Source organism: Lissotriton helveticus, chromosome 7 (genome assembly GCF_964261635.1).
Source record: "Lissotriton helveticus chromosome 7, aLisHel1.1, whole genome shotgun sequence".
Taxonomy (NCBI): domain Eukaryota; kingdom Metazoa; phylum Chordata; class Amphibia; order Caudata; family Salamandridae; genus Lissotriton; species Lissotriton helveticus.
Window position 1 is genome coordinate 1,962,587,875 of NC_136068.1, and position 26,238 is coordinate 1,962,614,112.

The window sequence follows — 26,238 nt, forward strand, 5'->3', positions numbered from 1 at the left end:
GGACTACCAAGCCTGGGTCTGATCCCACAAGTGTGGCCAATCTTCTAAACCTTGGCGTGGTGGGCTCCTGTGGAAGCATGTCTTCTTTCTAATTCCTCGCTGAGGGGCCAAGGAGGGGGATTTGTGAGTTCTGTATACTGCTGGTAGACGGAGGGGGCAAGCTTGGCAATCTGGTGGAAAAACACCTGGAACAAGAAGCACCCGGGTCCTTCCAGGATAAACATGAGTGGGGTGCAGGAGTGACCTGACAGCCCACAGGTAGTGAGAGGGCACAGGAGTATGGGTAGAAGACCATGACAGCAACTGGTACATTCTTGTAATTGTTGCCTTTGACCTGGTAGGTACAGTAGAAGTGGACTCTTCTCAAGGAACCTGAAACATGAGCATTACTTGATCCGTGGGGACACCCTTGGTTTGTACTTAGACCTTAGAGACCCCCACAATGGTCTCTTTCTCCTCAAGTCTTGAGGGTGCAGACCCTTTGACGCAGTCACACACACCCTCTCTCCTGCCTGCTGAGGTGCACCCTTCTGTGTGAGCAGCTGCTGTTCAGCAGCCTCCCGTGCATGCTGCCAGCGATGTCTCAGTGTTGCTCCGGTCCATTCACTGCGATGAGTTGATGGTGGAAGCCCCCAGCCTGCCTGCTCTGTTCTACTCATCTTGAGAGGATCGTCGTTAACTCCTGACTCCTCTGATCTGCTGCTGAGCCCCCACACTTGAATGTCCATCCCAGGGACTGGGGCACAGACGCACTGCAGGTGTGTGTGTCTCCTTCAGACTCAGTCAGACACCTTCTTTCTTCATATGCAGTGGTTTTTACACAGGAAGACATTGCGAAACAGAGGCCCTCCTTTAGCAGGCCCTCGCGGCTTTTTTGCGCCGCTGGAGCTTTAAAGCTCTGGTGGTGCAATGTGCTGCAGCATATTTACAAGCCCACTTTATGTGGCTTTTCATGGCCTTGTAAATATCTGTCCCTTTCATGGAGAACTCTGGGTGAAAGTGGTGTTCCACGCGTGTTGGCGGGGGGCGTTCCCATGCAGCACTGGTGGAATCTGACGCATTCCCAGATGTACGAGGGATCGTAAACCTGGGGATGCGTCAGATTCCTACTGGTCCCCAGGGAAGGTGTAGGAGTGGTTCAAAGCGGAGAAATACTTTTATTTCTCCTCGTTTTTTTCTCTTTCTATGAATGATGCATTCTGCAGCACACACAGAAAGAGGACAATGCCATGAATTATTGTTTTAGTGCAGGATGGTGTCCCTTTCTGCACAAAAACAATCATCCCCACAAAGCTGGTACCCTTGCAACATGACGCAGGGGTGTCTGCATTGCATACATGCCAACATTGTAGAAGACAAAAGTGGGAGATTTATCAAAATAAAGCGGGAGAATGGGACCTGAATCGGGACACTGTCACGTATGGGCTTTGCAAGTGGCTGCTGCAGGATCAGATATTTGAAACGCAAATGTACAATTTTTTGTTACCTTTCAGAAGCACAGAGAAAGAGCAACTCAATGCAGAGGGAGCGTGATCATTGCAAATGTTGTGCACTGGTCTGCAGGAGCAGGTTGCTGGCAGTGTATACATCATGTTACACAATACCAGGTCCTCTCAGCTGAAACCCCCGAGGAATTGGGTTTTTGCTTGCAGGAATCGGGAGGCGAGAGACAAGCCTTGAAATTGGTAGTCTCCTGCCTGAACCGGGAGGGTTGGCATGTATGGCATTGGTGCACAGCTGCTGTTTGTGCGCTGGTGCAGGGGAGAAGGACTGAAATGCACCATCACACGCACTTCCTCCCCTTTCTTTTGATGCACGGAAACGCAGCTGCCAAGCGTGAAAAGTTTGTAAATGAGGTTCAGAATATTTAGTCACATCTCATCTTTCAGCCGCAATGAGACATGAGATGAAGGGGATGGGATTTTCATCCTAAATTGTAAAAGCTTTAAACTTCTTCAATCTCTCTGAGATTTTAAATAAAGGCTTAAACCCCTTTTAAAACACACACACATTGTTCCCTAAATGCAGGGCGGGGAGGGACAGCTGTCTTCCATTGTGTGATCTGGCCCCCATCTGTCTCCTCTCCTTTCTGCCGGAAGTCCGAGGGTGGATTTCCGGTGTGGGGGGAGTGACAGGCAGGGCCCAGAGGGCCTCTGTGGTCTAAGGTTCTCCTGCCTCAGCCTCCTCCTTGGGTGCCATCAGGTTGTGTTTGATGGTTTTCATCTTGTACTGGATCCTGAGGCACATGGACTCTGTCAGCTCTTTCTGGATGCGCTGGAGGTCTTCATAGTCACTCCTTATGAACAGGTGGGCCGCGGCCGGGGGGCTGGGGATGACTCGCAGCAGATCCTTTGTGTAATCCTCATTCCTCATAGTGAGAACAAAGACCTCCACCCCGTCGTCCCAGAGCTCCTGCACCAGACCTGTAAGATTTGCATTTGACCCCCAATGTCGCAAGAAAAACAGGATCCGGGGCACACCGGGTCTGGTGCCCCCGTCCTCGGTCAGCACCTGCCTGGCGATGGTGAAGATTGCCCTCGCGCCAGTATACACGGTAGTGCCATTGGGCCACATTTTAAGGGTCTGGCGGGGCAGGATGTTGATCAGACGACGAAGGCTTTGGATCCGAGTCCTGATTCCCAGTGGGTTGGGATCACGGCTGTACAGGACCAGGTGGAACCGCACGGAGTCCGGGGACACGTGGAAGCCCCTCACGAGGGGTTCAATAATGGGCTCCAGAAGGCGGTGGAAAGCAGCATCAGAGAGAATAAAATAGGCATCGATTAAGAGCACGACGTCCGCCTTGATGTCCCTCCGACCAGAGCATCCTGTGGAGAGAGAAACAGAGACGAGTCAGAGCTGAGAGGAGAGCATGCAGAGGAGCACAGGAGGAGGCGGGGGAGCCGGGACCCTGCCTCACAAAATACCATCAGCACACACCCTGCGCGCTTCAGAAGAATAAACACAGGCCGGAAGCCATACAGTGCTGAAAATAAATACACACCAGCATCCACACTGCGCTGTCACCAAACACACGCCAGCATCCACACTGCACTGTAACCAAATACACACCAGCATCCACACTGCACTGTAACCAAATACACACTAGCATCCTTACTGCGCTGTCACCAAACACACACCAGCATCCGTACTGCACTGTTACCCAAAGCACACCAGCATCCACACTGCGCTGTCACCAAATACACACCAGCATCCTTACTGTGCTGTCACAAAACACACACCAACATCCACACTTCGCTGTCATCAAATACACGCCAGCACCACACAGCACTGTAACCAAACACACACCAGCATCCTTACTGAGCTGTCACCAAACACACACCAGCATCCTTACTGCACTGTTACCAAATACACACCAGCATCCACAGTGCACTGTTACCAAACAAACACCAACATCCACACTGCGCTGTCACCAAACACACACCAGCATCCACAGTGCACTGTAACCAAATACACACCAGCATCCACAGTGCACTGTAACCAAATACACACCAGCATCCACACTGCGCTGTCACCAAACAAACACCAACATCCACACTGTGCTGTCACCAAACACACACCAGCATCCACTCTGCACTGTCACCAAACACACACCAGCATCCACACTGCACTGTTACCAAACGTACACCAGTATCCACACTGCGCTGTCACCAAACACACACCAGCATCTACACTGCGCTGTTACCAAACACACAACAGCATCCATACTGCACTGTTACCAAACACACAGCAGCATCCATACTGCGCTGTCACCATATACACTCCAGCATCCACACTGCGCTGTCACCAAACACACAACAGCATCTTTACTGCACTGTTACCAAATACACACCAGCATCCACACTGCGCTGTCACCAAATACACACCAGCATCCTTACTGCGCTGTCACCAAACACACACCAGCATCCACACTGCGATGTCACCAAACACACACCAGCATCCACACTGCACTGTTACCAAACGCACAACAGCATCCACACTATACTGTTACCATAAACACAGCAGCATACATACTGCGCTGTCACCAAATACACGCTGATTTACATATGGCCATGTCTGAACTGGGGTGGCAGAGTGGGCTAAAGAACGGTGATTGATTAAGCCCAGATCTGCTGACTGGGTGTGAGTGTTTGATTGGTTCAGATACTCCATCCATCACCAAGCTCTTTTGTACCACTTTGTTTGCCATAAGTTGGCAGGGTATGCTCAAACGTGAGTCCCTTGCTCACTTTGCCACTGGATTCAAGCAAGCCGGGCTGAAGACGGCTGAAATGCCAGAAACCGGTCCTCGGAAGCTTGTTTCCGGTCCAGGAAAGGCATGGCTTGGCAGTTCGGGCTGGACTGTTCCCATGAGGCACAGGGTCAGACTGATTTGCATATGGCCATGTCTGAACTGGGGTGGCAGAGTGGGCTAAAGAACGGTGATGGATTAAACCCAGATGTGCTGACTGGGTGTGAGTGTTTGATTGGTTCAGATGCTCCGTCCATCACCACCCCCTTTTGTACCACCAAATACACGCCAGCATCCACACTGCAATGTTACCAAACGCACACCAGAATCCACACTGCGCTGTCACCAAACACACACCAGTATCCGCACTATACAATGAAACAAGCTTTATTTCGATACTTTGCACATATCTTAAAAAGCATTACAGACAAGCAAAATTTAGAAAGATGAATACATATAAAAACAATCCAGTTTCATAATTTACATCATATGCATAGAGCTGCTAAGGGCAGTAAGACAGAATGTGCAACTTGCTAATTATGTACTATTTTTAGCTTGAGAGACCTGATCCACCAAGCCCATGCTAAGAATTTGGCTAAACAGAAAGCAAACAAAGGGCGGGGGTCAGATCTTAGGATGCGAAGAGCCTCAAGGTGAGATCTAGTTCCAAGACTCCTACACAAGGGCTTTAGCCAGGAGCGACGCGGGGCAATATAGGCTGGACACTCAAAGAGAAGGTGGGGCACAGACTCTGGCCTGCTGGTGCAAAATGGACAAAATAATGATAATTGCAATGATGACCTCCAGCTGGCAATCAATTTACCCACTGGCAACAGACCCAACCTAAATTTAATGTAAAGAGCCCTGTCCCATGGTTTGCTAATCTGGTCAAGGTATGATTCGTAATAAGGGACGTCCTTCAGCAAAAGAAATTCAACAGTAGTTCTGCAGAGGAGGGGATTGCAATTTCTGGCATTCGTCACCCATGACCAATACAATGACTTGAGTGTCTGTTTGGGCGGAGCTGATCTTTTATCCCATGCATCCTTGAGGCCTAATACAGTGAGAAGACGCTTGATTTCTTTGAGCCAGCGGATTTTGGACCAGCCTGGTGACAAGAGCAGTTCTTTTAGCCCGTCAGCAAAACTAGATAGTTCAGGTACCCTCCAGATGCGTGCCCAAAGGAGAAGGGGACGCAACCTTTCCTGATCACCTATCGGGCGAGTACCTGCGTCAAGTAAAATTGGAGGGGCAGGAGTACTGTGCGGCAGTCCCATGAGGTCTCTGTGGAATTTATTTTCCACTCTGGATAAAATGTCTGTGTTCTGAAAACCCCATAGTTCTGATCCGTAAAGGGCTGCACTCACCCCCCTTGCCCTGTAAATGTCCAAAACAGGGCCAATAGGTTTGAGGATAGAGGCCCGTTGTTCTTTCATAAGCGCCCCTACCACCTTCCTATGGACCAACGATGCCTTTTGTTGGTGGGGTTGCCAGCTCATTGAGTCGCTGAGTCGAATGCCCAAATAGTCAAACTCCTTTACTCTTTCAAGTGGAACAGAATCCAGGAATGGTGGGGTGACAGATTTCTTCCGGGAATTCATTACCAGGAACTTGGTTTTACTAACATTTATAGAAAGACCCCTCGCGTCGCAAAAGTCTTTAAAGCCGGAGAGTAGGCGTTGCAGGCCTGCAGGTGTTTTGGAAATCAGGAGGGTGTCGTCTGCGAAGAGGAGAGTAGGAATTTTCCGGCCAGCCAGGGAAGGTGCATCAGCTGGATGTTTAAGAAGGTGCTCCACCACTCCATTAACATATAGTGAGAATAGAGTGGGGGCAAGGACACAACCCTGGCGGACTCCCCTATTCACAGGGATGCGAGGTGTTTTTTGGCCCTGATCCCCCCACCTGATCTGAGCAAAGTTGTCCTCATGAAATTTGATGAGCATGTGTAGTAGGTACTGGGGAATACCCATCGTGCCCAGTACACGCCACATTTGGTCTCGTGGAACTAAGTCAAATGCAGTGCGTAGGTCTATAAACGCAAGGTACAGGCTACTTTTGCCCAGGACAACTACTTTCCAAAGTATCATGAGGAGCCGGAATGTTTGCTCAATAGTGCCAGTGCCAGTTCTAAATCCCGCCTGGTAATCCGAGAGGATTTTTTCATCCTCCATCCACTGCTGGATCCTTCCTAGGACTACTTTACCAGCAATCTTCTGCATAGAGTCAAGCAAGCTGATTGGGCGATAGTTTGCGGGGTCGTCCCGGGTCCCTTTCTTGAAAATAGGGATGACCTCCGCTCCCTTCCATGAGGCCGGGAGTGCTCCACCCCTCAAAACAGCATTCAGGAGTGCGGCGATTAGGCTGCTCTATTCACATGTGTTGACCCTTATGAGGTCGCCTGGGATTCCATCGGGCCCCGCAGCTTTATTTGGAACCAAGCATTTGATTGCCCCTTCAACTTCCTTGGTGGTAAAAAGGTCAGCCTTAGTGTAAACTATGCTGTTGGGGTGGGAGCAGAGGCCGGGCGGTTGGATCGTGTGGTTGGGTGAAGAACCCCTAGTTATAGACTAGAGCTGGGAGAAATGAGCAAACCACACCTCCCCAGCAATATTGCAAGTCAGGAGGGAGGCAACGGGTTTAGTCTTTAATCTCACCAGATCCCAAAAGCCCTTTGAGTCTTTCCTGGAACTTGCCTCTTTTAGGTTAGTCCAAAATTGCGTTTCATGCTCGACCCTGGCCATAGATAGTGTCTTCCGGTATCTTTTCCTGGTTAGTTTTATAGTATTAGCATCCTTAGATTTCACTGCTCTGATGAGGTCGCATTTTGCAGAGCGGCAGGCAGGGGTGAACCAGGAGTCGCCACTTTTGTTGGTGCTTTTTCCCTTCCGTCTCCCATCTACTGGAGCGATAGTGAACAAATCTCCCAAAGCTTTGGTTATTTCAGTGAAAAGTTGCAAAGCGTCCGCATTACCAGGGCACCTAGCGTCAAGCCCTGCTTTGGCGTTGGTCATTAATGAGTTTGCTATTGCCAATTTCCCTTCATCCGTGGCGACTTTGCTCCATTTAAGCCTTCTACCTCAGTTCGAAGGGCAAACTTCATGGGTTGACTTCCATAAGTGGGGGGGGAGTTTGTCTTCAAACCCCTCCAGGGGGAAGACAATGATAATGCTAGTAGATTGTGGTCGCTATCAGTCGTTGTTATAACTTCCATGTCGAGCAGATAGGCCCAAAGCTTAAAGTTCAGGAGAATGTAATCGATCCGAGAGGTGTGGCCAGCCCTATTGAAGGTGTGAGCCCCATTGGGATCGGATTTGGATCTTCCATTAGCTGACCTTAAGCCAAATTCCGTGCAAAGGGCATTAAGATCTGTGGCCCCCTGTGTCAATTTTTTGATAGGATCGAGCGTTAATACAGGGATACCTCTCCTAGTATCTTCCTCCCAAGTGTCTAAAATGTCCTCGCTAGCAAGAGGCTAAAAACAGCAATTAAAATCCCCAGCAAGAAGGACAAGAGAGTTGGCGTTGCAGGTTCCTAGTTCTTCTTCTAGGCCTGATTGTGACAACATGGATGTGCCACCCCTTGCCCCCCTAAGGTAGATGTTAAATATTTCCAATTTTATCCCCCCCAGACCTTTAACTAATAATCTCTGCAGGTCAGGGGAGTTTGTGGGAAGGTGTCTAATGGAAAGGCCCAGGGAGATTCTGACCCAAATTAGAAGGCCACCTGAGGGGCGACCTTTGGAGCCAGAGGATTGGAGAGCTGGGACGAAATATGTGGTATAACCCACCTTATGCCGGGGTTCAACACACCAGGTTTCTTGCAGTAAGCAAATCCCGAAGGATTCTACAAGGAGAAGTGTGGCTCACTGGTTAGAGCAGGCAGACCCTGAAGCAGAGGTCAGACCCGGGACCAGGGTTCAATTCCCGACGCGGCAGGGTCTTGAGCTCAAATGTCCATGGACTCGATAATTCTCGCTTCGGTGCCTGACCTAATCATGGGTTCACACTCTGCAACTCTGGGCATTAAGCTTGCTTAATCTCCACAATGGCCCCCCTGCGGCGGGATGCCTGGCTTTCACCTTGGGGATGCCCTGTAGGGGCTATCTCACAGGGAAAAGCCAGGACGGGTTCCCAAGGCAAGCGCGGAGATACCCCTTCGGGGGTCGATTCAGGCGCTATATAAGAAACATAATAATAAAGGAGATTCCAGTCGGGGATGGAAAAATTAAGTGCGAGGCCTGCTACGTTCCAGCTCAGAATCCGAAGCGTAGTGCCCGGAACAATGTTCCCATTAGCCTTCATTCCTGGGGATGTACAAGGTGCTAATGAATTGGACTCAGGGTACCTGACTGGAGGTAACAGGATAACATCCCCTGTGGAGTTGACCACTTTAGGGTGTGCCCCCACCCTAACAGAAGGTTTAACTTCGGTGGGAGCTGAAACATTAGGGGCTGATACGGGAGCTACCCTGTCACTACAAATTTGGGATAGCGCAGGTGAAGGTGTTCGTGGTGGTGAATCGAACAAGGTCGGGAATGTGAATCGCTGATCTACCTCGTGAGTGGCATTACACGTCCGCCCCACATCTGCCGCAACATATAAGTTGTGGTGGTCAAAAGAGTTACTAATGGAGGGGTGAAAGGATGTGATGCTGGGTAATGACCTAGCAAGCTTTCCCAGTTCATTCGAAATAGAACAACCCCGCACTAGACTGCTCTCAAGAATTGCGGAAGCCAAAGTTACTGGTGGCGGTTTGTTCTTATCGTCATGAACTATACCGGAGGTCAGGGAGAGTCAATCAACCTCTTCTAAACAACCGAATCTATTTGAGGTTGTTGCTCCCTGCCACCTCCTATTGGAATATTGCCTGCCCCCACTCTCCCCTCTATGGGCCGGATAACGGGGATTTATCCACTCGCCCACATGGTTTTGGACATGCCGAGGGGGGTAAAAAAAGGTTAGAGGTCTAGCAACAATGGAAGAGTTATCCTCTCCAGAGTTCCAAGAACAAATATATTCTGCCGTCTGGGGTTCCTCGAAGGAGACTACAATGCAGTCACCTAGGATAGATTTGCGTGTAGGTCCTACCCAGGGGACTTTACGCACCATTAGGACTTTGCTTCTCAGGTGCCTGGGAGTCTGCCTACTAGTATTTAACCAGTAAATGACCTTGTTTTTGAGGAACCAATAGTTCTCTTGGATGGAACTCCCCAGAACAGGAACACCCGTTAGTACCACCACAAAAGGCCTTGCGTTAGGGGGTAGGTCTATATACCCCCCCGCGAAAATTTTCGACGTTCCGTGGTCCCTGTTTGTTGGGATGATTATACTTAGTGGCATTAGCCCTTTGAGCAACAGCCTCTTTAATAGGTTTAGAAGGCTGTTGTAAAGGCTGTGGAGGTGGCTTAGCGGGGGGATTTATGAGTTTGGGATCAAAGCCTTTGGTACGTGGCTTAGGTATAGGCTTACTGGGGGGCAGTACAACTGGCATAATAGAGGATGTATCTTCCTGGACTATAGAAGGCCCGTTGTTGTTTTGAAAAGTGAGGCTGGCTAGATTTAAGATACTCTTTTCCATCTCTAAAAGGTGGTTTTCAATTCGGGAAAGTCTAAGGTCTAGCGGGGTAAGAAGCTTTTTTAGTGAGTTCCAAACTAATTCTAGGAACTTGCCATCGCTACCCCCAGGCACGCTTGGATCCCCCCCAGTATTCGCCTGTGTGGTGGCGGTAGCAGTTGAACACAGGCTTGGATAATTCCCAGGGACACTTTGGGGGTCCAAGTCTAAGGCAACAAGACTTGGTGCTGTTCGCTGAGCAGATGAATTGACAATAGATGGGCAGTGTGTTGTAACAATTTTTGCCTTCTTCCGCGAGAAAGCAGACATTGTGATGCGTTTCCTTTTTTGAATTGGGCCTTTTTGGTGGAGACCCTGTAGGGAAACATACTCCTCGATGGTGGTAGGAGTTGACAGATTGGGGGTTGTATCTGTGTCGATATCCACACTCCTGCCACTAGCATACAAAAGGGAAGTATCGCTATTTTGTGAATGGGAGGAAATAGGAAACAGGGAGAGCCTTGGAGATAGGGGAGGGGTTTGGTGAACCTCAACCTGGGTTGTAATTAATCGGGTATTAGGTGGGTGTTCAGGGGTCTTAGCTGTTGCTATGTGACCTAAGGAAGATTTCTTGGAAGTTGCAAAGGCTTCTGACAGTCTTCTAGCAGCTTCTAGGTCCAGGGATACACGTTTTTGCATTTTCGTAATTTCGTGATCAATGGCTACGTTTGTTCTGGTGATAAAGCCGTCCAAGGTTCCGTTGACCATATTCCTGCCCTTAGCGGTTTTACTACGGGTAGCCCGGGTGGACATGATGGTGAAATAGTACTTTATGTGACTTACTAAACAGAAGGAGGGTGTGGATGATAAGTACACTGTCTTGGGAGGATAAAAACCAAGGGTTTAGGGTCCAGTCCAGTCTCTCGAACGGCCCGCTCTTAGCCCGGTCTTAGCCCCGAGCTGCGTCCCGTGCTGCGGGAGGATGAGTCCTTGATGTAGTAAGCGTTATGGGCGGTGGGCGGACCAACAGGGAGAGCGGACCGGAAGCTGACACTCGGTCACGCAGGGACTCCTGGGTAATGGAGTCCCTGCTACGCTCGCAGCCCCGCTTCAGCCCTCAGCCCGGTCACTACACTCCTCGGCTCACCGCAAGGACCAGTGACCAGCCCCACTCACAGTCGGCGATGCGGCACCCGCGGAGCGGGTGCGGCGAGTTCCGTGGGCAGGTCCGGAAAACAGCACAGAAAGTCGCCAAAGCCTCCAGGTAATGGTTCCTGCCAATAGTGTGCAAAGGTGTCCCACAGAGACAGGGCAGACACAAGTTTTTGAGACCTCCTGGTGGGCGGTGGGCGGGCCAACAGGGAGAGCGGACCGGAAGCTGACACTCGGTCATGCAGGGACTCCTGGGTAATGGAGTCCCTGCTACGCTAGCAGCCCCGCTTCAGCCCTCAGCCCGGTCACTACACTCCTCGGCTCACCGCAAGGACCAGTGACCAGCCCCACTCACAGTCGGCGATGCGGCACCCGCGGAGCGGGTGCGGCGAGGTCCGTGGGCAGGTCCGGAAAACAGCACAGAAAGTCGCCAAAGCCTCCAGGTAATGGCTCCTGCCAATAGTGTGCAAAGGCGTCCCCGCACTATACTGTTACCATATACACAGCAGCATCTACAATGCGCTGTTACCAGATACACTCCAGCATCCACACTATGCTGTTACCAAAAACACAACAGCATCCTTACTGCGCTGTAACCAAATACACACCAGCCTCCTTACTGCACTGTCACCAAACACACACCAGCATCCTTACTGCTCTGTTACCAAATGCACACCAGCATCCACACTGCACTGTAACCAAATAAACACCAGCATCCACACTGCACTGTAACCAAATACATACCAGCATCCTTACTGCGCTGTCACCAAACACACACCAGCATCCACACTATACTGTTACCATATACACACCAGCATCCATACTGCACTGTTACCCAAAGCACACCAGCATCCACACTGCGCTGTCACCAAATACACGTCAGCATCCACACTGCACTGTTACCAAACACACAACAGCATCCACACTATACTGTTACCATATACACAGCAGCAATCATACTGCACTGTAACCATATACACTCCAGCATCCACACTGCACTGTAACCAAACACACACCAGCATCCACACTGCACTGTAACCAAATACACACCAGCATCCTTACTGCGCTGTCACCAAACACACACCAGCATCCTTACTGCGCTGTTACCAAATACACACCAGCATCCTTACTGCGCTGTCACCAAACACACACCAGCATCCTTACTGCGCTGTTACCAAATACACACCAGCATCCACACTGCACTGTAACCAAATACACACCAGCATCCACACTGCACTGTAACCAAATACACACCAGCATCCTTACTGCGCTGTCACAAAACACACACCAGCATCCACACTATACTGTTACCATATACACACCAGCATCCACACTGCACTGTTACCCAACGCACACCAGCATCCACACTGCGCTGTCACCAAATACACACCAGTATCCTTACTGCGCTGTCACCAAACACACACCAACATCCACACTGCGTTGTCACCAAACACACACCAGCATCCACTTTGCGCTGTCACCAAACACACACCACCATCCACACTATACTGTTACCATATACACAGCAGCATCCATATTGCTCTGTCACCAAATACACACCAGCATCCACACTGCACTGTTACCAAACGTACACCAGTATCCACTCTGCGCTGTCACCAAACACACCAGCATCCACACTATACTGTTACCAAATACACAGCAGCATCTACACTGCACTGTTACCAAACACACAACAGCAGCCATACTGCACTGTTACCAAACACACAACAGCATCCATACTGCGCTGTAACCATATACACTGCAGCATCCACACTGTGCTGTCACCAAACACACACCAGCATCCACACTGTACTGTTACCATATACACAGCAGCATCCACACTGTACCGTTACCAGATGCACTCCAGCATCCACACTGCGCTGTCACCAAACACACACCAGCATCTTTACTGCACTGTTACCAAAAACACACCAGCATCCTTACTGCACTGTTACCAAATACACTTCAGCATCCACACTGCACTGTCACCAAATACACTCCAGCATTCACACTGTGCTGTTACCAAATACACTCCAGCATCCTTACTGCACTGTCACAAAACACACACCAGCATCCACACTGCGCTGTCACCAAACACACCCCAGCATCCACACTGCACTGTCAAAAAAATACACACCAGCATCCACACTGCACTGTTACCAAACGCACACCAGCATCCACACTGCGCTGTCACCAAACACACACCAGCATCCACACTGCACTGTTACCATATACACAGCAGCATCCACATGCGCTGTTACCAAACACACAACAGCATCCTTACTGCACTGTTACCAGATACACTCCAACATCCACACTGCCCTGTCACCCAAATACACAGCAGCATCCATACTGCGCTGTCACCAAACACACACTAGTATCCACCCTGCACTGTCACCAAACACACACCAGCATCCACACTATACTGTTACCATATACACAGCAGCATCCATACTGCGCTGTCACCAAACACACACTAGTATCCACCCTGCACTGTCACCAAACACACACCAGCATCCACACTATACTGTTACCATATACACAGCAGCTTCCATACTGCGCTGTCACCAAATACACACCAGCATCCACACTGCGCTGTCACCAAATACACAGCAGCATCCACACTATACTGTTACCATATACACAGCAGCATCCATACTGCGCTGTCACCAAATACACACCAGCATCCACACTGCGCTGTCACCAAATACACACCAGCATCCACACTGCACTGTTACCAACCGCACACCAGCATCCACACTGCGCTGTCACCAAACACACACAAGCATCCACACTATACTGTTACCATATACACAGCAGCATCCACACTGCGCTGTCACCAAACACACACCAGCATCCACACTGCACTGTTACCAACCGCACACCAGCATCCACACTGCGCTGTCACCAAACACACACAAGCATCCACACTATACTGTTACCATATACACAGCAGCATCCATACTGCGCTGTCACCAAACACACACTAGTATCCACCCTGCACTGTCACCAAACACACACCAGCATCCACACTATACTGTTACCATATACACAGCAGCATCCATACTGCGCTGTCACCAAATACACACCAGCATCCACACTGCGCTGTCACCAAATACACACCAGCATCCACACTGCACTGTTACCAACCGCACACCAGCATCCACACTGCGCTGTCACCAAACACACACAAGCATCCATACTGCGCTGTCACCAAATACACACCAGCATCCACACTGCGCTGTCACCAAATACACACCAGCATCCACACTGCACTGTTACCAACCGCACACCAGCATCCACACTGCGCTGTCACCAAACACACACAAGCATCCACACTATACTGTTACCATATACACAGCAGCATCCATACTGCGCTGTCACCAAATACACACCAGCATCCACACTGCGCTGTCACCAAATACACACCAGCATCCACACTGCACTGTTACCAACCGCACACCAGCATCCACACTGCGCTGTCACCAAACACACACAAGCATCCACACTATACTGTTACCATATACACAGCAGCATCCACACTGCGCTGTCACCAAACACACACCAGCATCCTTACTGCACTGTTACCAAATGTACTCTAGCATTCACATTGACTGTTACCACACGCACACCAGCATCCACACTCTACTGTTACCATGTACACAGCAGCATCCATACTGCGCTGTCACCAAATACACACCAGCATCCTCACTATACTGTTACTAACGTACACAGCATCCATACTGCGCTGTCACCAAATACACGCCAGCATCCACACTGCGATGTCACCAAACACACACCAGCATCCATACTATACTGTTACCATATACACAGCAGCATCCACACTGCGCTGTTACCAGATACACTCCAGGGGCCCGATTCACAGAACTAACTTAAGACAAAATCCTAAACTTAGGGGCCGATTCACAGAATTAACTTAAGACAAAATTCTAAACTTACTACTTTTGGTATTCACAGAAGTTAGGATTTTGTCTTAAGTTTGTCTTAAGACAGACTTAAGACAGACTTAAGTTAGGATTTTGTCTTAAGTCTGTCTTAAGTCTGTCTTAAGACAAACTTAAGGCAAAATCCTAACTTCTGTGAATACCAAAAGTGGTAAGTTTAGGATTTTGTCTTAAGTTAGGTCTGTGAATCAGGCCCTTTCTACTTTTGGTATTCCCATAAGTTAGGATTTTGTCTTAAGTTTGTCTTAAGACAAACTTAAGACAGACTTAAGACAGACTTAAGACAAACTTAAGACAAAATCCTAACTTAAGTCTGTCTTAGGTCTGTCTTAAGACAAACTTAAGACAAAATCCTAACTTCTGTGAATAGCAAAAGTAGTTAGTTTAGGATTTTATCTTAAGTTAGTTCTGTGAATCGGGCCCCAGGATCCGCACTGCGCTGTCACAAAATACACGCCAGCATCCACACTATACTGTTACCATATACACAGCATCATCCATACTGCGCTGTCACCAAACACACACCAGCATCCACACTATACCATTACCATATACACAGCAGCACCCATACTGCGCTGTCACCAAACACACACCAGCATCCACACTGCGCTGTCACCAAACACACACCAGCATCCACACTTTACAGTTACCAAATACACAGCAGCATCCATACTGCGCTGTCACCAAATACACACCAGCATCCACACTGCGCTGTCACCAAACACACACCAGCATCCACACTATACTCTTACCTTATACACACCAGCATCCACACTGCGCTGTCACCAAACACACACCAGCATCCACACTATACTGTTACCATACACACAGCAGCATCCACACTGCGCTGTTACCAAACACACAACAGAATCCACACTGTGCTAATACCAAACACACAACAGCATCCTTACTGCACTGTTACCAGATACACTCCAGCATCCACACTGCACTGTAACTAAATGCACACCAGCATCCTTACTGCGCTGTCACCAAACACACACCAGCATCCACACTATACTCTTACCTTATACACACCAGCATCCACACTGCGCTGTCACCAAACACACACCAGCATCCACACTATACTGTTACCATACACACACCAGCATCCACACTGTGCTGTTAGCAAACACACACCAGCATCCACACTGCACTGTGGCCATATACACAGCAGCATCCATACTGTGCTAATACCAAACACACAACAGCATCCACACTGCACTGTTACCAGATACACTCCAGCATCCACACTGTACTGTTACCAAATACACTCCAGCATTCGCACTGCACTGTAACCAAATACACACCAGCATCCACACCGCACTGTAACCAAATACACTGCAGCATCCACACTGCACTGTTACCAAACACACACCAGCATCCACACTGCACTGTAACCAAATACACACACCAGCATCCATACTGCACTGTTACTAAAAACGCTCCAGCAACCACACTGCACTGTTACCCAATACACACCAGCATCCACACTGCACTGTTACCAGATACACTCCAGCATCCACACTGCACTATTACCCAATAACACCAGCATCCACACTGCTCTGTTACCAGTTACACTTCAGCATCCACACTGTACTGTTACCAAATACACACCAGCATTCACACTGCACTGTTACCAAATACACACCAGCATCCACACTGCACTGTGTTAGAAATGGGGATTTCTGGTTGGCTTAGGCTTGCGTCAAAGCCAGGCAGAGACCACCATTCTACGTCAGGGCAAGGAAGTCACCCGCCAAGATAACCCCTGCTCACCCTTTTGGTAGCTTGGCACGAGCAGTCAGACTTATCTCAGAGGCGATGTGTAAAGCGTTTGCGTGCGCACCCAGCAACAACACCCATGGCCCACCACAAAGGAAACTCCACACAAGGTTATGTATAAAAATAGCCTTTGTATTATACCAAACTCATTAGAGAATAAACACACACTTTACAATGTGCCATAGGCACAGGCAGAATTTACAGGGGATTATGTACACGGGACAGGGCCACATGGACCACTGTCAGGAATATGCACTTTTAGAACTAGCACTTGGTAGAAATAGCACTTTGTAGGAATAACACTTAGAACATAGCACATATAATAACTGTAGCACCAAATAGCAAATGTAGCACACAACCAGTAATCACTGGGAAAAGGTAAGTACCACCTACGAACCCTAACCACCTTAGGAAAATATCCCACAGGGAACCACAAACTCACTAGCATAGCTATACTAGAGAAAACACCCTAATGGCATACAAATACATTTAGGGGTATGGCATAAAGCATTGCATGAATTACAATAGGAAAGTAATCACATGTTGCGCAGAAAATCTCCTAAGGCAAAAATATGTACCCCACTCAAGGGCACAACATATGAACTGTCCCCCAGGTCACCTGGCCTCTCAGGGGCTGAAACGCCCTGTGTCCAGCAAAGTCAGGGCAGGCTGCTCAGGCAGCCAAAGAGGATTGTGCAAAGCCTAAACGAAGCAGCTGCCCACTAAGTGCTGAGCAGCTGTAGGAGCTGAGCCTGGTATCAGCGTGCCTCTTGGCTCTCTTCTGGGGCTCTAGAAACAACCAATGGGGCCAAGAACCACGTGTGAGACTTGCAGGCTCTGTGATCAAAACAACGGTGCCCCTTGGAGCCTCGTGGGCTTGAAAGAACAATGCTGCCACCACTGGGGGAGCGGCCCGCTGCACGCTGGGGACGCTCTACCACCAGGAATGCCCGGGATCATGGGAGCCTCATGGGCTCTGAAATACAAATATGCCCCCGTGCAGGTCGAACCTATTGGGCTCAAAACAAATGCCCCCAAGAGCCTCGTGGGCTCGACAAAGATGCTGCCATTGTTGGAGTCCCCCCTCTGGGGACTCGGAATACAAAAATGCCCCCTTAACAAAGTTAGCTCAGCTGGGGGGGGGGGTGTAGCGGCCCGCTCTACAACAATGAATACCGGGCCCCACTCACTGGCTCTGTAGGCCTCCTCCGGTCTCCGTCCCGCTCCTGGGGTCAGGTTTTTTTACAGGCGGCGGGTGGGGCTCTCTCACTTGTGAGAGCCTCGCTGGGGGACCTGGCGGCGTCTCCTGGGGTCACAGAAGAGCTCCCTCTCCTCGGGGCTCTCTCCTTGACACGGCGATTTCCCTGTGTGGCCACAGGAGCGCGGGGTGGGCTCCCGTCCGCTTCCTGGTTCTTGCCTGGAACTTCTCGCTCTTCCAGCCAGGTCCCGCCCCCGTCTTGGCGAGGGCTGCCTGGCTTCCGGGTTTTTTCCGGCTGGCGGCGGCATTCTGGACACTTGATCGGGGCAATGCGGGGTAGGCTCCCGCTTAGAAGTAAATCGCCGGAGCGGGGTGGCACCCAGGAATTAATTATAAAAAGGAAAGGATGGAAAAATGGGCAAATAAGCGGCAGGCAGTGCGGGGTAGGCACCCGTGCCGCAAGTCAGCCAAAAGGGGGATCCCCACACTGGGTAATTCCTCGAGAATAGGGGGCTGCACCTGAAAACCACAGCGCTCCCTTGGAGGGACAAATCAGGCGCTGCCCCGGCGCCCCAGAGAACAAAGTCAAAAAGTCCAGCAAGGTCTTTCAGGAGGTGAGGGGGCAAAGGCTGGGCCCAGGGGCGAGCTCACAGGGCCCTCCAGGCAGGGAGGCAGTCCCAGTGGTGGTCCTCCTGGCGCCCAGGAGCAGCAGGCCCACTCCAAGATAGGATCAGGAAGAGAACAGTTACATGGGGTCACAGCCCCTCTTTTATACACCAAATCCCTTTGTCTGTGTCTGCAGGGTGGGGGAAAAACAGTCACAGCTGGTTTTGGAGCACTCTGGTATGCTCAGCCCCTCTCACTATTCATTGGCCAGGCTAGGGTCATCAGTCGCACCACAGGGGGCGGAGCCAGCATTGTGTGGGGAAAGCCCAGCCCTATTCAGGTCCCAGGTGCACTCCTCCCTCACATTAATCATGCAGATCTCTCCACTCACCAACGGGGCAGACCCGTCCTGACTCCTGGAGCCAGGCTCACCAGCCGGCTCCAGCCAATCACAAGCCAGACAGCCAAATCACAAAAATTACACAGACATGTCAACTTCTAGAAGTGGTACTTCCACACTAGACACATGTATGCCGCACACATCATCACGCAGCATTTAATCACACAAGTCCGCACATACCAAACTTGCACCTGCATTCCCCATGCATCATGAACTAACATGAACACATACATTCCCTATGCATTCCTATGGGAGGGCAGGTCAACCTCACTACACGCACGCACTTTACCCTGGAACACAGTGGTAAAGTGCGCAGAAGCCAAAAAATCACTAACACCATGTCACAATTAAAAAGCAAAAAGTTCAGGGGTGAACCTGCCAGAAGGGCCAAGTCCAACACAACCCAATTCCAGCCAAAATGCAGGGTAGACCAATCACCACCGTGATGGGCTTCCTTGCTTTGGGCGATAGAACACGGACGTGGGTCCTCAACTGCAGGGACACCCTCCTGTTCTACGCCACGGTGAAACCATGGGGTTCCTTCTAAAGACGCTGTCCGGAACAACTGGGCTACCCCACTGGTACTCCCAAGCTGTCCGCGACCAGGAACAGGCCCGAGGCCACCCAGGTGCCACTGGTCCTTGCCTATTCACAGAGTTGGGGGTAGTAACCCCTGGTACATGGTAGCCATTCTCCACTCTTCCTGTCTGTAGGACAGGGCTAGACTGCCACTGGTTCTCCAGCCTAGGGTGTTCTCCCTCAGGCGGACCAGGAGTCACAGGGGAGGCTCTCCTACCCCTACCTCTCCTTCTAAGGTTCCTCCTCCTCCTGCAAAGGGTACCCTTAGAACACCACTCTCCCAAACTAGGGTTTAACCCCTCAGGTTGCACCGGGGTCAGAGGCGGGCTCTCCCACTTCCAGAGTTCTGCACTGTTGGACTTGGCCCTTCTGGCAGGTTCACCCCTGAACTTTTTTTTGCTTTTAATGGTGACAGGGTGTTAGTGATTTTTGGCTTCTGCGCACTTTACCACTGTGTAAGCGTGGGCGTAAAATCCGTTTTGCGGGCGAATTTGCGGATTTTTGACGATTTTGCGATCTGCGAATTGCGTGAATTTGCCCAATAATCCGCAAATTCGCAAGCTATGAATTATTTTGCTTGGTTGCGCTTGAAAAATACAATATCGGACGAGCGGCGTTGACTTACTGTGATTCTGAGTCCGCCGAGTTGTTTTTCTCCCGGTTTTGCGTGTGCTGCGCCATTTTTGATCTTGCTGCGTGATCGCGCAAGAGTTTTTCGAACGCAATTACGTTATTGCGGCTTGCCATCTTTCACAGCGAGAGTTTGACAACGCGAATACGTCATAAAGGCCTGCGATCATGCATTGAGGGAGTAAAAAATGCAGAACACGTAGATGCGGCACGCAGCTGACTTCCGGCGGGAGATTTGAACAGCTCGCGTACCCAAAATTGAAAAAATTGGAATTCTGCACAAGAAATCCACCGCAGGAAGCATAAACCTTGTGAAAATGATGATTTTGATCAGAATAACTCCTCAGATTTACATTTGGCTGCACTGATTGGTGCAGCCAAAATGGCTGTGGTGATTTTTGAGTGTTTTTTTACTTTTTGGGTTGATGTTGGGGCCTGGCCATGTGGGTGGGGGCCATTTTGAGGCCTGGTACAGACAGGGCCTGGCCATGTGGTGGGGGTCAAGGGACCATTCTGAAGCCAGGCAGTGTGCTCAGGCCTGCACCCAGTTTGCCTTGCTTTCAACCATTATGCCCAGGGGCACTCAGTGGTGCATGGGCCTAGTCTTTCTGTGGGGTGTCTTGAATTAAAACATCATTGAGGGCATGGATGGCATGGAATTGTGGTGATTTTTGAGTGTTTTTGACTTTTTGGGTGTATAACTGATGTTCCTCTCGCTTCCATTGCTTTTAGGTGCACAAGAGATCCACCAGTGCCAGGAAGAAGTCCTGCAGTGGTGTGTGCAGCACAACATCACGTGACGTCACGTCTGGCCACAGACAAGACAACTCTGCAACTCGTGCAACTGCGGCCTGCTGTTCTGACATCTCAAGAAGATGGCCCCAAAGAAAGTTGGCCGTAGCGCCTCAGCGAAAAAAGTTGCCAGTGTCACTGCCAGTAAGAAGGAGCAGAAGAAGCAAGTGGCACCACCTACCAAGGAGACTGGTGTGCCCACCGACACCTTTTTGGGGAAAGAAAATACGCCTGCAGCAGCAGCGGTGTCCGCCGGGGACCAAGCTGGAAGCAGCACCTTCGCTTCATTGGGCTCAGTGCCACCACGCCAAGTTAGGTCCAAGACCATGAGTGCTGCTGCGGCAGCCACTTTGGCTGTTCAATCACCATCGACCAGTGATCTTGGCTCATCACAAGAAAGTACCATCCAATCAACGCCGGGTGTAACTCAGCTGACGAGTGTTCAACAACCACAGCCACAAACACAGATGCAACTAGTACAAGCGCAAGTACATGGGCAAGGAGAGCGCTAGTAGAGCCGCAAGGAGAGGCGCAAGTAGAACCGCAAGGAGAGGCGCAAGTAGAGCCGCAAGGAGAGGCGCAAGGAGAGCCGCAAGGAGAGGCGCAAGTAGAGCCGCAAGGAGAGGCGCAAGTAGAGCCGCAAGGAGAGGCGCTTGGACAGGTGCATGGAGAGGTGCAACTAGAGGTTCATGGAGCGGCACAACTGCCTACAACGCTTGTTCCTCCAGAAGTAGGGGTACATCAGGAAATTGATATTCAAGAGGAGGTATCATCCGAGGAAGCCACTCCTCCTGATGATGATTATCCATTGTCTTCCAGATCCCCAGCAAGAAAAAGGTCAAGGAAGGATACTGCTACTACTACAAGTTCTTCTTCAAGCCCTCTTCATTCTGATGACCTTGATCGTGATTGGAACCCAGCCATGCAGTCTGAGAGTGAGTCACGCCATGAGCCGACAAAAGTAGCTAAGCCTAAAAGGAAGGTTCCGGCAAGCTTCGACTTATGGGTGATGATGACGAACAAGAAGTAGTGTCTTCTGCTGCTGATGAACAGTCTGACGATGACCCAGTCATCACAGTCATCACTCCAGCCCCAGCGGGCATGCAGCAGACACACATTTTGACCCTATCCCGAATGGCTGCTGAGCGGGATATGGGCGGCGTGGCACTGGTACCACCACCGTTAACTACAACACCAACACGACCTACAGCTTCCATCTTTTTTAGTCAGAAGGGCCGGCATGGACCTCCATCCAGCTCGACCTCAAGTAGTGGTGCTGTAAGTGAACAACAGAAACAAATTCAGCCACGCCCATCCTCCACTTCATCTGGCATTGAAAGTCAAAGTAGCACCTCCACCTTCAGCAGACATCACCAGTCCCCAGTTTGGGACTTCTTCACTGTTAGGGCAAAGGCGGAAAACATGGTCGTTTGTTCGATTTGTAAAGTATCCGTTAGTCGGGGTAAGCTTGGTACCAACTATGGTACCGGAGGCCAGAGAGGTCATCCCAAGCAACACCACACTATCATTTGGGAAGCACACATGAGGAAGATCGAGGAATGCAAAAGAAAAACAAATCCAAATGTATCCCTTGATATTGCATCTGATGATGACGAGAGGCTGATCGTGCAGGGGGGAAGTGAAGAAGCGACAGACATTTTTTCTGGTACACCCAGTTCTGCTGGCAGCAGCTCTGCAGTTGTATCACCCACACCCTCTACCCCTGCAACATCTATGAGGCACACTAAGAGTGTGGGAGAGACACCAATGCAAAAAACTACATCACTGGCCCTAACTGGTTTGAAGACGTCATCATCATCATCATCACGGAAATTGATCCAGTGTCAGGATTGGCAGTAGCTCAAGGATAATAAATGCCACTAACCTCAACCTTGTGACCAGCAGAGACGATGCCTGAAGAAAGGCCTCCCAGTTCCTCCCCAGCACGACTCCCAACAAAGGTATCTAGAAACCCTCTGCGTGGACTCATGCCCCGGGGAAAAGGGAAGTGGACAAAATAATAAAAGAGCTGTAGTTTCAGTGGTTCCCTCAAGGTCTGGTCAAAAAGCATGGCAAGGCACCAAGAAGGACTCCCACTCAGAGGTAATACAGCTACTCAAGGTAAATCTTTCCCTTTTCTTTGCCCAAAACAAAATAATGTAAAAAACAAATAATGTTGTCCAATCCAAAGTGTTCCTCTGATGGTTCATACAACAGCTACACAGTACGTGAATTAGGCTAGCAAAAGAAACATGAAGAATTCCCAATGTCACTTGATCGTAATACTCAGGCAAGAGTCTTGTCCAAACGACAGACGTTGTTAATAACACAACGCAGCGAAAACGAACTGTTCTTCCTCCAATGAGAACTCGATTTGGAAATGTACAGGAATGATCTCTTCCACTGAGTTCAATGCAAATGAAGGAGACAAGGCTACTCCCCCAGAGCACTAAAAATGATCTCACTCAGGACGCGTCTTAAATATCAGACGCGTTCAGGGCAACATCGTATTTCACCCGCTGTCTGCAAAATAAACGCGAAGCCCCACGTTTAAAACTGCACCACGGTTTTTCCCTACACAAGTACACTGGAACACGAGACGAAACACGGAGGAGGCGAGCCCGCTCTCCAACCGTGGAAGTACCAGATGCAATTCTCAAATGCGCACGAATCTCCAGTATAATGTCCCGAACTCCAAAGGCTACAATCTTCAAGCTGAAATCCGGCGGGGAACACCATCCGCCATTCCTCGAAGAAACCAGGTTGATTGACAAGCACCTTTTTCACATGAAGGAGGTGCTTAAGTAAATTCCGCCCTAAGCCTCATAGTTCCTGCCCTTAAGCATGCTGGTAGTTGCAGTCTTTAGGATGAACCCTTTTGCATTAGGTCGACCAGGGAAACAGCGGAACCTACGTGAATGGTATGGTAGTAGCCCTGTCGGCAACGTGATCGCTACATCCAGCCCACCATTCGCAGAATGTTGTGGTCGGAGGCGCCATTTGAACGCAACCACCCACCGGTACGCCTGTATAACGCAAAGCTGGCTAAAATGCTAGCGCTGGACCTTCTCCCTTTTTCTTTCATGGAAGGGGTGGGGTTTCTAGAATTTGTGGCAACAGTCTGCCCTAAATGGAAGGTTTCTAGCCAGTCCTATTTTGCCAGAGTTGCGGTTCCAGCACTACATCAAGATGTGCTGGAGGTGATTGGGGCAGCTTTGCAGAAGAGTGCTGTTCACACTATCCAGTTGCCAAGCCCTTGATTACATGTGCATCACTGCACACTGGGTCTCTTTTGCAGGGTCTTTTGCAGGGGTTAGAGACAAGTCAAGTGCAGTTGTTGACCTGGACACAGTTTTTCAAGCTACTCGGAAACATGCAACATTAGCCATGTTTGCCATGGAGAAAACTCATACTGCAAAAAACATTTTGGAGGAGTTTATAGTAAGGTCTCTGAATGGCTGCAACCAAGAAATCGCATAGTTGGTTATGTTTCCATGGATAATGGCAGTAATATAGTTAAGGCCATGCAGGAAGGTGAATATTTCAGAGTGCCGTGTTTGGCGCACTGTATAAACCTGGTTGTTCAAGATTTCTTGAGAAATTAAAACACAGTCAAGAAGTTACTGACCACCTGCCGAAGAATCTGCACACATTTCTGCCATTCTTTTAAGGCCCGGAAGGAGCTGAGGAGCATTCAACATGAACGTAAAGTGCCAGTCAAAGGACTCATCCAGGAGGTGGCAACACGTTGGAACTCAATCTTTTACATGCTTGAGCGTCTGTTTGAGCAGTGCATGGTAATCAATGACTATGTCTTTCAACTAGGTTCTACTATGAAAGACATGATGCTAGAGTTGGAGGAATGGCAGCTAGTTAAAAGCCTGGCAGACATGCTTCGTCCTTTTGAGGTCTTCATGCGTGAAGTCAGCAGGGAGGACTGTTCTTTGACCAAAGCTTTCCCATTGTTGGTCATGCTAGAGCACCAACTGAAGGCGGTGTCTTCAACTTTCAGAGATAATGTTGGAAAGCAAGATGCATATCTGTTGGCGGAGAGGTTATTAAGCCGCCTAGTTGCCAATGAAAGGCTTAAAAACATACATACAGAACAACATTACATTTGTGCCACTATTCTGGATCCACGGTACAAAAAGGCAGTGGCCAGCAAAGCATTCATTCCTTTTGATGAAGCAGATGTTTCAAAGTACAAACATTGGCTAGCTGTGTCAGCCACTCGGTTCGAAAAAGATCGGCAGAAAATTCAAGTAGCCGTCAGAAGTCCAACTGAATCAGAAGGCCATCCAGCGTCAAGGTCCACTTCTGAATCTGTGGGCGAAGGTAGTCACTTTCCCTCACAGCCGTTAACGACACCAGCAGCAACCGTATCATCATCCTCACCTGCACCAGGCCCAGCCATAATATTGTCGGAAGCGGATTGGCTAACTCATCAAGGGTTTGCTCGTTCCAGTGCTGTGAAGGCCAGAGATTGGTACGCAAAGTGGAGCAACCGTGGAGAACCTTGAGCCGATGGTGCAGGCCTATCTGGATGACCCAACAGAGGTCTTTGTTAATACGAACCCATTGCTGTATTGGTACAGGAAAATGGCTCTATGGCCACTGATCACCAACCTGGCTATAAATTATGTGTCTTGCCCACTCGCAAGCATGTCTTCTGAACGTGTTTTCAGTGCTGCTGGTGCCATTGTAACTTCAAAAAGGACCCGCCTCTCTGCCAAAAATGTGGAGAGGTTAACACTGATCAAGATGAATCAGCAATTGATACCACCAGATTACAAAGTACGTGAATGCACACAGGAAGAAGAGGACACCGACTTAGGTGACGGAAGTTCTTCTCTGTTACCTGACCTACTCCTGTCTCAATTAATGGAGTTTGAGGACGAGCTCTACTTCCCTGACACCGAGCCCTGAAAATGACTTCCTTTTTTCATCCTTATTCACTTTTATTCCTGTGTGTCTTTCTTTGTTTTGCAACTTTTACCACAACAAAACTCTAATCACCTAATCACAACAAGTCCATCAGCAGCACTGTCTTCATCTTATATTCCTATTGATTTGAAGGTGCCGCAGTCTGCATTCCTGAGGTTCACAAGTTCACAACTCAATCATGCTCCTTTATACTCCTCCTCCAGACTCCCCCTATCCATTTCCCTCAAGGCAGATGGATGGATTTGACGAGTCTTCTCAAGTGGGACTGAAATTACTGACTGACTACATGCTTGCTGATAGCTGACAGAGTTACTTCTGATATTGACAGGAGAGACTGCCCTGTGGGCCCTCACTTTCCGAAGAAGATGCGGACAAAAAGTAGAAC

At 49.6% G+C, this 26,238-nt stretch overlaps 1 protein-coding gene across 1 annotated transcript in view; it reads right to left on the reverse strand.

The window, feature by feature from the left end:
* Positions 1 to 2,147: 2,147 nt before the first annotated feature.
* The window catches only part of LOC144767915 (collagen alpha-1(XII) chain-like), a 351,588-nt gene continuing 327,497 nt past the window's right edge, over positions 2,148 to 26,238 (reverse strand). The window contains exon 6 of the mRNA XM_078651253.1: positions 2,148 to 2,828. Within this exon, the coding sequence (XP_078507379.1) occupies positions 2,161 to 2,828 (668 nt within the window). The 3' untranslated portion in view covers positions 2,148 to 2,160. The remainder of the gene's footprint in view (positions 2,829 to 26,238) is intronic.